Source organism: Agaricus bisporus (genome assembly GCF_000300575.1).
Source record: "Agaricus bisporus var. bisporus H97 unplaced genomic scaffold AGABI2scaffold_17, whole genome shotgun sequence".
In the NCBI taxonomy this organism is placed as follows: Eukaryota; Fungi; Basidiomycota; class Agaricomycetes; order Agaricales; family Agaricaceae; genus Agaricus; species Agaricus bisporus.
The window spans coordinates 182,208-196,473 of NW_006267352.1; the positions used below are offsets into that span (position 1 = coordinate 182,208).

Below are 14,266 nucleotides of genomic sequence, written 5' to 3' on the forward strand. Positions count from 1 at the left end.
ACGTAAATCGAGTCGCGTGTCGGATTATCCTCTAATTCTCAGTTTTCTGCGTAGGTGAGGCAAAGGATCCTCCCAGGGCAACCAAGTCGCGTTCCCCTGTGATTTCACCGCTTGGAATCGAGGTTTCAGAGCTCTCGATCCTCCCATTCCCCAATATCTACCGTGGTTATTTTCCTTTTTCGAAGGTCCTTTTCAATCAAAATCTGAGTCGGGTATTGGTCGGGTAACAATAAGAACCTTAGCAGCCGAGAAATTAAACTGATGACATCACTCAGGGCACAGGAGGCATCGATGAAAATGGCGTCAATGTTCCAAACGGTGGTGCGGATCCTAGCTTTGACTTACAAATCTCCCCGAGCGTCCCCCGAGGAAAATCTGCTTGCTAATCATCCGCGAATTCATCGGCTGGGAAATGTATCATCAACACACATATAAATTTGAAAGGTATGTCCACTTGAAGCCAGTTTCACGTTCAAGACATGCCGCAAACCTACACTCACACTTTCGACACCCCTGTTTACAAGGGCTCTGTCACAATAAATACAGGGTACGCGTCGTCGAGTCATTCTTTTTGGTAACCTTGTTGAGATGCGCACAGATTATTCATTGGTGGTCAGTGGGTAGACCCAGTTGACGGCGGGAATCGCATTGAGTGAGTGCGACGACCTTCAATCTCTTTGGTTTGGGAACTAACTTTCTCAACCATCTTCAGTGTTGTCGACCCTAGTATGCGTAGTAAACCCTTCAAGTTGCTTTGCTGACCGATTGTACAGGTACCGGCAAAGTCATCACGTCTGTCGCTGCAGGAACCTCAAAAGATGTTGACATCGCGGTAGCTACCGCCGAAAAGGTTCGAAACCTTGCCGTCTGATCAATCACGTCTAATTGCTTGTCGCCGTAGGCTTTCAAAACATCATGGGGCTTAAAGGTGCCCGGATCCGAGCGCGGAAGATTGTTAGGCAAATTGGCTGATCTAGTTGAAGAGCATGCAGACGAACTAGCGGCGCTGGAGGCCTTGAATGTCGGTCAGTATAAAACGTTGTCTTTTGGTTGGCCGATACTTATGCCTGCATATTACAGGGAAGCCATTCCACGTGGCAAAGATGGTTGATATTATGACCGAGGTAATAAATACACTGAGATATTATGCTGGCTGGGCAGACAAGATCCATGGCAAGACAATCGAGGTCAGTCGATTTTGAGTGGCTTGAGTTTTCCAAATTGACTTGGACAGACCAACGAGAACAAGATGGCCTACACGAGGCATGAGCCGTACGGTGTTGTTGTACGTGTCGCATCATTGGCGTTGTGGCTGGAAAGTACTAACTTCGTTGTTTCATAGGGAACAATAACTCCCTGGAATCTCCCCCTCGTGAGTAATCTTTCACGCTGAATTTCTTTCAATATCCTTGAGCTTTGCAGGGAGCTGCAACCTTGAAGCTTGCGCCTCTTTTAGCCACTGGGAACGTCGCAGTCGTTAAGGTAGGCTTTCAAACATTGATACAAAACGATAAGTGATGTTTTACTTGGTGAAAATCTAGCCTTCCGAAATCACTCCACTCACCGCCCTGTACTTCGCGAACCTCGTCAACGCGGCTGGATTTCCCCCCGGTACAGTGAATATCATCAACGGTTACGGTGAGAATTTGAATAAGAGGCATGGAAGAGTTATTGACTACGGAGGATCAGGTAACACCGTCGGAGAGGCGATGTCAATGCACCAATCAATCAGGGCAATCACGTTCACAGGAAGCACCTTGACAGGGCGCAGGATCCTCAAAGCATCAGCCGAGTCGAATCTGAAAAAGGTCGCGCTGGAGCTTGGTGGGAAGAGCCCTACCATCGTTTTTGATGATGCCGACCTCGAACAAGCTATCAAGTGGGCAAGCAGGGGAATTTTGTGCGTTTATCTTTATCTTCGTGCAGAGGAAGGTGTATGCTGACACAACCATCTTCATGGTAGCTTAAACATGGGCACGTAGTAATTGTTTGATGCACGGACACATTTTCACAATGAACAGGTCAGGTTTGTGTCGCTGCATCGCGTATTTACGTGCAGGAGGGAATCTACGACAAGTTCCTGCAAGGGTTTAGAGAAATAGCCGAGGTTCTGACCAGTGCGACGGGCGGTCCATTCGAGCCGGGAGTCCGACATGGACCTCAAGTGTCCAACCTCCAATTCGAGGTAAGACAGAAAGGGAATCGCAGCACCAGAGCTGACTCGGATATCATAGCGTGTTATGGGGTATATCAATTCCGGAAAGGCCGAGGGTGCGAAGGTCCTCATTGGAGGCGAAAGACATGGAGATACTGGCTACTTCATCAAGCCAACAGTCTTTACTGACGCGACGGCGGATATGAAGATTATGAAGGAGGAAATCTTTGGACCTGTTTGCTCTATCGTCAAATTCAAGACCGAAGAAGGTACGTGTTTTTTTTTTCGAGATAGCGCATGTAGTAATTTTCGTTCTTGGCAGAGGTTACCGAATGGGCGAATAACACAACGTATGGGCTGGGTGCCCATGTTATGTCTGAGAATGTAGCCCGTGCTATCAGGATGGCTAGTAATATTGAATCCGGATCCGTCTGGGTGAGTTTATATCCACCTCATAACTTCATGAATGGGATTTTCATGTTATCCAGGTCAATTCGGGGTGGGCGACCGAAGTAGGCGTTCCTTTCGGTGGTTATAAGCAGTCGGGTATGGGCAGGGAATATAGCCAGTATGCTCTTGATACGTGTGTCCACTAGTACCATTTTCCATCGATACTATCAAACTGATGAAATTCCTTTTCGTAGATATACCCAGGTTAAAGCTGTGCATATTAACATTGGTCAGAGACTGTAGACGTCCTTAGATGCGCGGTGTTGTATAATATCGATGAACGTGAATATGCCGAATGTTTTACCTCCTGTCTGTGGGGAAGATTACGTGACGTACCATGGCGCTGCCAAAGTTCGATAAAGGTGGCGAACGAGAAACTATCAGTCTGCTACTGTGAGTCTACAGCTATCGCATAGCTTTCGGCAGGAAAGTTATGGCCCGATCGTCATATCACATTTATCCCTGTGACATACCTCAACATTTCAGGGTTGATCTGACGGCTTGCTCGCTTGACACCCCCCTGATACACCCACACCCTTGTCTGCTCCCACAGTCATTTAACATGCACAGCCGTTTCAGGGTTGCCAATGGTTGGCTGTCGAATGATGCTTCCATCATCCTGAGTCCCATCCTGCCTCCTTACACACAAAAACGCGCTACAACAGCCGTACAATACATTTGTTGGAAGCCAAATGGCGTCGTTTTGAACGTAACGAGCCGAGCCTATTCCTACATAGTAAATAGCGTAACTCAGTGGTGGTGACGTACCAAATAGGTCCGTCACCTTGAGTATACTTCCTGGTACAACTCTTCAGCTTCAGCTGTTAGTACACGAAACTCGGGGAAAAAGTCGTTCCGGTCACGATCATCGTATTGGCACAGCTTCATTTATGCAGCCCGATCGTCTACCTCATCCTCGACTTAATGGATTAAACTCGCATTGCCTTCGTATCCACGACTTTGCCTCCACGAATCACGAAAGCGGCTTTCAAAGAAATATTTGACGACTGGGATTATTATTGAATTTGGCCCTACACCTCGAAGGCATTCTCCTTCACTCATCACCATCACTTCTGACAAGGAACATTCTAGAGTAGGGCGAGGACAGAAACTTTTTATATTGAACGGAGCAAAAAGTTAAATGGCGGATGATGTTATCATCATCGACGATTGAGTTTAGTCCGGTTTTGAGATAAGCCGCCTCTTATTCTTATCCATGAAAACAGGTACTTAAATCGAGACGAAACACGTTTCGAAACAGGGAGTCAATTCCAGACTATGCTTCACGGCGCGGTTTTGAATAGTTTATATACAGTAGCTAAGGCGAGTCGTACTGTTACGAATACAATCACAATGACTACAACATTCGCACTAAATATCTTGCCAGACTATTGAGTTTGACGAATGAGACTGTCAACCAATTAAAGCTTTCAGAATTTTGACCTCGAAGGAATATGACTGTCATTTTGACGATGGGTGCCACTTGCAGCATCAGAAATTGCCTAGATATAGCAAATTTTTAGCACTACATTTGTCAAACCAACATAGTTCTGGAATCGAGTCGGGTGCCTGTGACACGGCGAGACCTAAGAAGAGGGGTTTTACTGGTTATCCACGCGGAGATTGACTGGGATTCTTTTGTGCCCATGGTCATTCTGTAAGCTTCCCAAAGACAGTGATAGCTTGACTCGTGGCAGGCCCTCCAGTGGCTAAGCCACATTGCAAAAGTGTTTGTATGTAACAAAATCGCGGTCCCAACCAATTAAGGATTAAACGTTTAAACCCTGGAGACGGAACTTCCCGGAGAGCTGGCTCAACCTGCAAAAACATCACACTTTCATCATGATGTTGCCCGCATCTAACATGAACTCTACCTTAGCTCAAGCCTTTGAAGCCTCCATGCTACTGGCCGCTATGGTAGAGCACAGACAGGGGCACCCAGTGCAGCATGTCAGTCTCGCACACAGATAAAGCACGAAAGGTCAACGCCAGCTCTCGCAAAAACCGCAACCATGTCCAAAGCAGGTCCAACCCCCTCACACTCCTCGGATAGGCCTGTTAGGGACAACGCGTTAGCTACATTGTCTACGCCAAGGAAAGTCCTGCTTGCTGGATTTCTATGCCTGGCCCAATTCCTCGACACTTTCGCCAATTCATCACTCTTTGCCGCTATCCCGCTTATTTCAGTGCAGCTTGGCATATCGAATAGTAACTCTGTCTGGCTCATAAGTGGCTATCAGCTTACTTTCGCCGCTCTTCTACTTGGTGTAAGCACATTATCCGCACAATTTATCATCTGGAGCTGAATAGGTTTTATAGAGCGGACGAATGAGCGACCTATACAATTCCAGTAAAATTATTCCGCCGTTGTGTTGATGGGTCTCAATCTCGTCATAGAGTATGTTTTCCTCACAGGCGCTGCGGCGATTGCAGGATTCTCCTTGGGCGCTGGATTTGCGAAAGCTCAAGTCCCTTTGTTTATCCTACGAGCTTTCATGGGAGTTGGTAATTGTTGTTTATGATGGATGATCCGAGTCGAAATGTGGCACTCAAGTTTGAACAGGGGCTGCTCTGACCGTTCCCTCCGCGCTGTACCTCATCATCCATATGTTCCCAGACCCAGCGGAACAATCAAAGGCTGTCGCTATGTTCGGAGGCTGCGGGGCACTCGGTAATGGTAAGTCGTTTATTTGGCAACGGCTGCGAACAGGGTTCTACTAAACATCCTGGTTACTAGTCATTGGACTTCTCATTGGCGCTTTCATCGTCCAATGGGGAACATGGCCATGGCTCTTCTATGTCTTCGCCATGATGGGGGCAGTCGTATTCGCCGTAATAGCGATTTTACTGCCTTCTCCGCACCATTTCTCCGCTCTCAGCAACACCGAACGCTTCAAACGCCTCGATCTTTTTGGAGTCTTCTTCGTGACAGGTGAATGCATTTGCCGCTGGCGATCCATTCAATACCCACCGACGTTCCATAGGGGGCCTCGTTCTCTTCATATTCGGCGTTACGGCAGGTTCAGTAAACGGGTGGGGATCCGCACGATGTTTGACCCCACTTATCGTTTCATTGTTCCTACTAGTTGGCTTTTTTGTCTGGGAGGCACAACTTCCCGAAGATATTGCCGCTATGTACGTTTTCTACGCCGAAAATCGGTTCATGATACTCATCCTGACAATTTTTCAGTCCCACAAGTCTTTGGCAAGTGAAAAACTTCACAGTCCTTGTTGTCGGATCGGCTACTATGCCTTATATGTGGTTCGGTGTTGTCCAGCTCTTGTTCTCGTGGATCTGGCAAAACGTGTATGGATGGTCTCCCATTAACACTGCCGTACATTTGTGAGTTCCATTGTGATCTTTGAACAAGTTTTACAACTTTAGTTTACTATTTTACCCAGCCTTCCCATCGGGTTGCTGGCCTCCGCAATGTCTTTCGTAGCTGGCCCTCTTCAAAGAAACTTTCCGCTCAAATGGGTCCTCTGCTCCGCCCAAAGTCTCGCCTTGATTGGAACAATATTTTTGACTTTCGGCGATTCACCGCAGCATTATTGGCCGTTCATATTTCCTGGACTTATTATAGGCACTGCTGGTATTGCAACGGCTTATATGGTAGTCAAGTATGGCATTGATTGTTGAGTTTTCGTCGCGTGGCTCATCCTTGTCCAATAGCATTGCCGTTTTTGCCGTTACACCACCAGAAAAAGCAGGTGTAGTCGGCTCCATCTTTAACTGTTTCCAACAAGTTGGGTGTGCTGCTGGAAGTGCCATAATAACCTCTATCCAAACGAGTGTCGATTTAACTCACGGGGGACCTAGTGTGTTCACTGGACGCAGAGCCGGCATTTGGTTCCAATTCGGACTGCTTGCCATCAGTACTATCTGCGTCGCTTTATTCATGCGTAGTGATGTATCAGCGACAAAGAAATCGGTTCAAGGTACGGAAAATGATCTGGAAATACCCGAGAAGGCGAACGACCTGGCTATACCTGCTGAGAAGAGCGGTATAGATATACATGATGACGTTGTTTAGATTGTGTTGCTTTTCGCGAAGATGAGTCACGCCCTAAGCCTATATATTCCTATGGCTTTATTAGAGTCTGCTATGTCTGTCGATTGGCTCGATAGTCATAATCTTCTATTTGCATTATATTAGGGTAATCAACAGGTATTAATGGACTTAATTTCCGATGAGGTATGGCAATTGTCGGCAGAATACTACATAGGTATTCAACGCGCGATATCGGGTAGTAGGAAACAACAAGAGTCAAATTCAATTTTCATCCCCATCCTCCCCGTACTCGGGTACAGACGGGTCATCACAATCAAAATCCCATCTCGGTCTGACATCTTCGTCCAGTTCCAATGCTTCCTTCACCATCGAGATGATTTTTTCTTCATATTCCTTCTCCAGCTTCCTCTTCCTCATGTTGTGATTGGTATAAAGTACCACCACCAGGTGATATTCCGTTGCCAACGTAGGCGGAAATCCAAGTCGCAAGGGATATTGAACATGGTTCGACAGAACATGCATTGCAAAACACCTATGGAACGGTTTACCTGGATTGGGTCGCTCCGACGCATGCTTGCTCTCATATGCATCAATCTTCTCTGCCGTGACAGGAATTCCATATGTGAGGAGTGGCGGATTTGAGTTGCTTTTGGTGACTTTGTATTCGTCAGGTAGTTCGTCCATGGGGCGCCATTTGGCGTAGCGTTTATAATCGCTCTACGATTTCAAACGTTTCAAAGAAGCCAGGGATAAAGCCGAAATATCACAAACCAATGCCGCAGTCCAAAACACTCTGTTCCTCACAAATTTTCTGCCCGGCTCGACGAGACCTCGCTTTCGCGCCTCCGCTTCAGGCATGTGGAGAACATCGGATACAGACAAACCGGCCATATCAAGCTTCATCATCTGAGCAGGAAGACAGGGATAGGCAAGGTAGGATGGCAGTTAGATCGGTGAGATGCTGACCGCATGCTGGCGTAATTAAACGCCACGTGACCAGACTTGCCTGCCCTTCGGCTGCTCCCAAAGAACAAAGAAAACAAATAATACTCAGGCAGGCAGGCTCCGACCCAGGCTCCTACCCAGCGAGACTCATTCGGTGATTTCCATTCGACATATTGTGCCAGCCGCTCGTTGAGCAAGCCTCATCTTCAAATTAAGCTTTGCTTTTGTTTGGCTCCTCTACGAGTGGCTGGGCGATCGGAGCCAGGTCACGCACGTTTGGCAAATAGGGCCAAATACCTCGTTGTGGCCTTCCTTGCTCTGCGTGAGGCTGGGTAGGAACCATTGACAATTGACAACGTGGATGCACCACGATACGACCGAGTCTTACAAAGATAGTAGATATCTGAATCCTTTACAACAAAAACATTATTTTTGATAGTATCAATTTTGGGTGGTCATTTGTAGGCTTGTGCGGTCCGCTAAAGGTGCGACTGACAACTGGTTAGGAGCCCTAGCCATGAGGCATTTATCACCACCTCATAAAATGGGGACACGACCACCTAGTAGAACTTGTACAGTCACCCAGTAAGTCTGATGTAGCGAGACGCGGACTGTGGCCATGGATTGATTGACAACGCCGGGATTAAATCTTCTGAACACCGCAAAAAGAATTTGTGCTTGGCAATCACTTGCGCATGCCTGATGCCACTCAGGGTCCGGGCCTGCCAATCTTCGCCCCGATAGTGTTAGATATCCGACCTCCCTGAAATATCTCACGACTATCGATGAAGCAAAAAGTCATCGCCTGATGGATTTGATTAACGATTGCTGATCCAGTGTTCATCGACATCTTTCAACGTTCAACCTCAATACACCACCTTCTTCGTACATATGTCAGCATCCCAGTCTTTTCATTCCACACATCTGGTAGGTGGATTCTGGATACTTCAGCGCAAGTGCTTACAGTCCATCCAGCCAAGTATAACGAATCGGCAATTCTTCGACTATCTTTGCACACTTTTCAATCATGCTAATGAACGTCCGAATGATGAGAGCTTGCTTTATGCCCCGATCAGCTATATTCTCACTTCCTTGTGTTATACGGCAAGAATTGGCTCTCAGGACGGCACATGTTTTGCTTCCTATCCTCAGAACAAGATTGGTGCAAAGAAAAAAACGTGGCGTATCCCGGACTTCCTGGTTTTGGCTCTCAAACCTCGACCGGTAACTGATGGTAGTGATGGTGCTGGCGGCAACAAGATTGGCCTTGATGAAGGATGCACGCCTGTGCTGAATTTTGGTGAAAATGGAGTTCTTATCTGGGAAATAAAACCCGCGCCGCGTGATTTTATATGGTCTGGCCCAGAGATGACGACTCGTAGCCAAACAGCCTCTGCCTTCATCAAGCATCTCCGGCAAATCCGAGAGCAAATTCGATTTGCAAGGCATATATTTCACCAACGGCCTGTTTATGCCTTGTTATCTGTCGGTGTCTGGTTTATACTCATCAAAAGTCCCGCGGAGTCCCAGGATGACGGCCTGCCATCTTTCAATCTTAACTTCGGTACAGATGACGGAAATTACATTTGTCTTTACGAGCCTACTCCTATATTTGAAAGCGACTGGAGTGATTTCACTCCAGAATTTCTCCTGGCTTTGCAAATGCCTCTGGAAAGTCTTGATTATGACACAGAAGTGGGATTGGCCCCGGTATTCGTTTCATCCCGGAGGACAGTGATTACGGTAGGTCCCACCAAAGCTCTCATCTTGCGAGTATGTGACGAAAATCCCGATTGCAGGAGACAAGTCCTACCGGCTTTAAAGAGACACTTGAAGAGTATTTGGAACAGTTAACTATTGACACCAAATTTGCGCGTGGAGAAGAGTCTGATTCCACGCAGCCTACTTCTAATGATTCCCCATTTGTTTCTGGAGCCCAGCCTAGCCAGGCAAGTCCCGCTGTTACAAGGTCTAGGCCTCTCAGCCAAGCGGTATGCCTTCGATCCTCTATGTATAAATATGGAGATACTTGCTAATATTTACTGATGTTAACAGAGGGCGTCGATGCCGGTATGTCTAACACAATTCTTTCCCTCACATTTTGAAACCATAATGGTTGCTACCAACAGGAGAACTACCCCCAAATCCTCTTCGGTAGTCACCCAGTTGAAAGCGATGAGGAGGAAAGTGAATCCGATTCATGACTAAGATGCCATGTTCTGATAAGTTGGTCATGTTATTGTAATGCTGTCGTACGAAAAGTCGTTCATTCATCAAACTAAATTGGTTGAAATGTGCTCTCTTTGTGAGGGAAATTTTGCGGCTGCGGGTTGTTTCCAGTCGAAGTTGTGTCAACTTGGTGAGTAAAGAAATACTTGTATATTAGTAGTTAGCCGAACAACACGTCAGCGCGTCAGCATTTACTCACAGTGTTAGCCTAACGTGCCCTGTGATCCTGAGGCAAAGAATCAAAACCAACGATTCTTTATCCCATCCTGCTTGAGCCTGGCTTGGGCCCAAGTACGGGTAGGTCGTCACAATAAAAATCCCATCTCTATTTGACATCTTCGTCCGGTCCCACTAGTACGCTTTCTTCACCATCACTACGCGATGTTCCCTAACGTACTTACTAGCTACTATCATAAATCCAAGTCGGATGGATATCGGACATGCTTCAACAGAATATGCATTTCAAAGCACCTGTGAAATGGTTTACTTGGCTGAGGTCGTTCGGATTCATGTTTGAGTTCATATGCATTAAATTTCTCTACATTGACAGGAATTCCATATGTGAGGAGTGATGGATTTGGGTTGCTCTCGGTGACTTTGTATTCGTCAGGTAATTCATCCATGGGATACCATTTGGCATAGCGTTTAAGATCGTTCTATGAATCCAAATGTTTCAAACAACCAAGAATTAAGGTCAGATATAACAAACCAATTTATTACCCCACAGGACTCGGTCTTTCACAAATTTTCTGCCTGGCTCGAGAAGACCCCGCTTTCGTACCTCCGCTTCAGACATGCGGAGAACATCAGATACAGATAAACCAGCCACATCAGGTTTCATCAGACAGCTCAGAGCGGAAGGATAAGGAGCGATGGTGAGGACTCAGGAACCTACTACGAAAGCGATCATTCCGGGAGGAGATCCTATTGCAGGAACCCAGCAGGGGGCGTCCCTGAGCCTGTACAGGTCTGTACCCTGTCTGTACCCAAGCGAGTTATACCGTTGTACAGGGTTCAATCACGGTGTTGGTCAGCCGGGTCAGCGTGTCAAAGCGCGAAGTCCTATCGATGTTGCTGGGATGCTGTCCTACACAAGATCATCCATCATAAGCATGGTGAGTGTATATACCCTCAGCTCTACTCAGCTCTACAACAGGAATCTACGTGAGTCGCATCGCGAAACGGCAAGTTTATGGAGTTGCAACTCGGCCGCTATTAATTTTGCTTGCTCCATTTGACGTAAAAGCTGTGTTTTAGTATTTGTTCCCGATGCCGTAATTCATTTGTTCACGATCGCTGCACGACGCTGTCTATTGCATCTGGTCATATTGGCAATAAGACCTTCATGGCTGTCTTCCTGAAGGAGAAGGACTGTATAGTGCTAGATTAAGCTGACTAAAGGACTCGTAACCGCCGGGCACATACGTGTGCCGCGGCCCACAGCCCCAAGTGTTTGAATTTGTAGGCCAAAGTAGTGCTTTCTAATTCGTCTCGCAGGGTCGGACTATTTACCATTGACATCATCATGATCAGTAACGCGCCATACATAATCTTGTAAGCTTCATTAGCTTACAATTGTTGGCTAGAAACCGCCATGTGATACTCATTCTCTCTATTCTCTCACTGATTCTCCCACCAAGCGCCATCCATGGGGTTAATCAGTGGCTAATCATGGGAAATCACTCCCCAGGAGAATTCGTTATCTCCCACTCGATCACTTCGATTACCCAATTGGATTCCCAGGGCTGCGGCTTTTAAGGTCGCCGGGCGAGCTTCCGCCGTCATATTCTTACCACCAGAAATGCCCAAGACATACACTCACACCTTCAATGAGCCCACTTTCAAGGGCACTAGTCATATCAACACTGGGTAAGTTCTATCCTCCTCGCCAGTAGTTGTTGGTATATCAGATTCTGGACAGGTTATTCATCAACAACCAATGGGTTGACCCTGTTGAGGGAGGCACACTCGAGTATGTATCAGTTTGTAAATATTAGGCCGTTCGCGTGCTGATCTCATCTGGTTTTCAGCGTCATCAACCCCAGTACGTCTTTTTCCGCTAAGAAAAGAAGAGATATCAACATAACAATCATCTAGCAACTGGCAAGGTCATTACATCCGTTGCGGCTGGATCGGCGAAAGATGTCGATATCGCCGTAGAAGCTGCCACCAAGGTATCAACTATACGTTGTTATTTCTCGGATAGCTATACTTAGGATTATAAAACGCTACTAGGCATACAAAACCTCATGGGGTCTCAAATTGCCTGGTTCTGAACGTGGGCGATTGATGAACAAGCTCGCAGATTTGATGGAGAAGCATTCGGAAGAATTTGTAGCGCTCGAGATGTTGAACGTTGGTGCGTTATGGAATCTCCCCAAAAGCATGCATATCTCAAGTATAAATCGACTGCGCCATTCAATATAGGCAAGACTTATGGACCCGCTAAGACGTTCGACGTGGCTCAGTCAATTTACACCATCAGGTACTATGCTGGCTGGGCGGATAAAATACACGGAAAAACCATCGAGACGAGGGACACTAAGATGGCATACACAAGACATGAGCCCTACGGTGTCGTCGTACGTATATACTCTTCCTATATCTGTCTGTTTGATTCTGATGTATGCTCCGAAAGGGCTGTATTGTCCCATGGAACTTCCCATTGGTGCGTTCGTACACTTACCTAGATTACTCAAGGTCGCTCATATGCCTCTACTAGTTAATGACGGTGTGGAAATTGGGACCCGCTCTCTCAACTGGGAATGCTGTCATTCTCAAACCCTCTGAAATGACACCTCTCTCAGCTCTTCGACTTGCGGATTTGTTCGTCGAAGCAGGATTCCCTCCTGGTGTCTTCAACATCATTAATGGATATGGTATGAGTGTTTTTGAGTATTTATCTTGTCCTTGATACTGAAGACATTCTCTAGGAAACAAGGTTGGCCAAGCCATTGCAGAACACATGAAAATCTCAAAAGTCGCGTTTACGGGAAGCACTCTAACTGGTCGCAAGATCCTCAAAGCGGCTTCTGAGACGAACTTGAAGAAAGTTACTCTCGAATTGGGAGGAAAGAGTCCGACTATCATCTTTAACGATGTGGACTTGGAACAGGCTTTGAAGTGGGCTTCGGCTGGCATCTTGTAAGCCTCGTTTTAATCTTTACGAGTTTTTTTGGGATACTGACCGCGATCAGTATCAATATGGGTCAATCCTGTGTTGCCGCGTCCCGTATCTTCGTTCAAGAAGGTATCTACGACAAATTCCTCCAAGAATTCACTAAAATCGCCAAAACTCTCACCGAAAATACTGGATCACCTTTCATCCCGACTACGCAACACGGTCCCCAAATCTCTCAAATCCAGTTTGATCGCGTGATGGGTTTCATCAACTCTGGTAAACAGGAGGGTGCAAAGGTGCAGATTGGTGGAGAAAGGCACGGGACTGAAGGGTATTTCATTAAGCCCACTATTTTCACGGACGTTACTCCCCAGATGTCTATCATGCAAGACGAGATCTTCGGGCCTGTGTGTTCGGTCGTCAAGTTCAAGACTGAGGAAGGTACGCTATGTCGTTTTCACTATGTGACTAGTATTAGGTGACTAAGTTGATTGCAGAGGTATTGAGTATTGCGAATGACGTTGCGTATGGTCTTGGTGCAAATGTATTCACCGAGAATACTGCCACTGCCATGAGGATGGCACACGCTTTGGAAGCTGGGAGTATCTGGGTGCGTATCTAGCGCGTATCGCCACACCCATTTACTGAGTTCAGGTTTTATTTTAGGTCAACTGCGCTCAGCAGACAGAGATGAACGTTCCATTTGGTGGTTTCAAACAGTCGGGTATGGGAAGAGAGTTGGGACAATATGCTTTGGACTCGTACGTTCTTGAATATCAAATATTGAGGTATCGACTAATTCGTTTTTGGCGATAGATATACGCAAGTGAAAGCCGTTCATATCAATCTTGGGCAAAAGTTGTAAAGAAGAAAAGATCGTTTGAATGTTATTGTGTAATTATAGTCATGAGTTTATCTGTTCTTCGATGTATGTATGCATATGTGAACATGGCTTTGGGCGTTTTCGTAGGCTTGTGAAGTTTTTGTTATCGTTTGAATAATTTCTACAGAAGACCAGTGGATTCAACTAGTGAGAAGGACATTCAAAGTATTCCTGGCCAACCTCAATGCCGCGTTGAGTGCTTATACACATTTGACTAACTCTGATGTCGCGAGTAATTCAGGGTTAGTTCTCTTCTGTATATCTTATCAAATCGTACATTCTCGTGGCAGTAGTGCCGCTTTTGGTGGAAATCTTTCAAACCTTCCCGTGCCAATTCGTTGAAAGTGAAAAGTGTGGCTAGGGGAGTACAGCCTCTTGACAGCGAATAAAGGGGTTAATGGCAAGAAGAACGGGGGCGACGTTGAGATAGAGGTTGTTGGTTCAATCGTGAAAGGGCGTCGGGGACCACG

The 14,266-nt window shown here is 46.5% G+C and overlaps 6 protein-coding genes across 6 annotated transcripts; 4 read left to right on the top strand and 2 right to left on the bottom strand.

Moving 5' to 3' along the window:
- Nucleotides 1-479: 479 nt before the first annotated feature.
- Nucleotides 480-2,848, top strand: AGABI2DRAFT_212840 (hypothetical protein; the record flags this gene model as incomplete). Its single annotated transcript, XM_006457369.1, has 16 exons — nt 480-547; nt 599-652; nt 713-726; nt 774-850; nt 902-1,025; nt 1,081-1,187; nt 1,235-1,285; nt 1,343-1,376; nt 1,427-1,482; nt 1,542-1,638; nt 1,690-1,920; nt 2,022-2,185; nt 2,235-2,424; nt 2,478-2,590; nt 2,644-2,738; nt 2,800-2,848. The coding sequence occupies 16 exons, from the start codon at nt 480-482 to the stop codon at nt 2,846-2,848; spliced, it is 1,524 nt and encodes a 507-aa protein (XP_006457432.1).
- A 1,841-nt stretch (nt 2,849-4,689) lies between these two features.
- On the top strand, nt 4,690-6,659 carry AGABI2DRAFT_229854 (hypothetical protein). The gene is made up of 9 exons (XM_006457370.1): nt 4,690-4,872; nt 4,925-4,955; nt 5,003-5,110; nt 5,169-5,282; nt 5,343-5,537; nt 5,590-5,740; nt 5,796-5,948; nt 6,008-6,226; nt 6,279-6,659. The coding sequence occupies exons 2-9, from the start codon at nt 4,934-4,936 to the stop codon at nt 6,637-6,639; spliced, it is 1,323 nt and encodes a 440-aa protein (XP_006457433.1). The 5' UTR covers nt 4,690-4,872; nt 4,925-4,933; the 3' UTR covers nt 6,640-6,659.
- Nucleotides 6,660-6,733: 74 nt separating this feature from the next.
- AGABI2DRAFT_188985 (hypothetical protein) lies at nt 6,734-7,563 on the bottom strand. The gene is made up of 2 exons (XM_006457371.1): nt 7,390-7,563; nt 6,734-7,335 (listed from the first exon to the last, which is right to left on the bottom strand). The coding sequence occupies exons 1-2, from the start codon at nt 7,522-7,524 to the stop codon at nt 6,880-6,882; spliced, it is 591 nt and encodes a 196-aa protein (XP_006457434.1). The 5' UTR covers nt 7,525-7,563; the 3' UTR covers nt 6,734-6,879.
- Nucleotides 7,564-8,454: 891 nt separating this feature from the next.
- AGABI2DRAFT_123302 (hypothetical protein) lies at nt 8,455-9,767 on the top strand (the record flags this gene model as incomplete). The annotated part of the gene is made up of 5 exons (XM_006457372.1): nt 8,455-8,490; nt 8,539-9,306; nt 9,363-9,554; nt 9,619-9,633; nt 9,693-9,767. 5 exons carry the CDS (start codon nt 8,455-8,457, stop codon nt 9,765-9,767), a joined length of 1,086 nt encoding a protein of 361 aa, XP_006457435.1.
- Nucleotides 9,768-10,202: 435 nt separating this feature from the next.
- AGABI2DRAFT_123303 (hypothetical protein) lies at nt 10,203-10,588 on the bottom strand (the record flags this gene model as incomplete). The annotated part of the gene is made up of 2 exons (XM_006457373.1): nt 10,203-10,448; nt 10,502-10,588. The coding sequence occupies 2 exons, from the start codon at nt 10,586-10,588 to the stop codon at nt 10,203-10,205; spliced, it is 333 nt and encodes a 110-aa protein (XP_006457436.1).
- Nucleotides 10,589-11,378: 790 nt separating this feature from the next.
- On the top strand, nt 11,379-13,885 carry AGABI2DRAFT_196132 (hypothetical protein). Its single transcript, XM_006457374.1, has 13 exons — nt 11,379-11,661; nt 11,714-11,764; nt 11,823-11,836; nt 11,890-11,966; nt 12,028-12,151; nt 12,220-12,374; nt 12,431-12,460; nt 12,515-12,671; nt 12,726-12,936; nt 12,990-13,354; nt 13,411-13,523; nt 13,580-13,674; nt 13,730-13,885. Exons 1-13 carry the CDS (start codon nt 11,594-11,596, stop codon nt 13,776-13,778), a joined length of 1,509 nt encoding a protein of 502 aa, XP_006457437.1. The 5' UTR covers nt 11,379-11,593; the 3' UTR covers nt 13,779-13,885.
- Nucleotides 13,886-14,266: the final 381 nt, after the last annotated feature.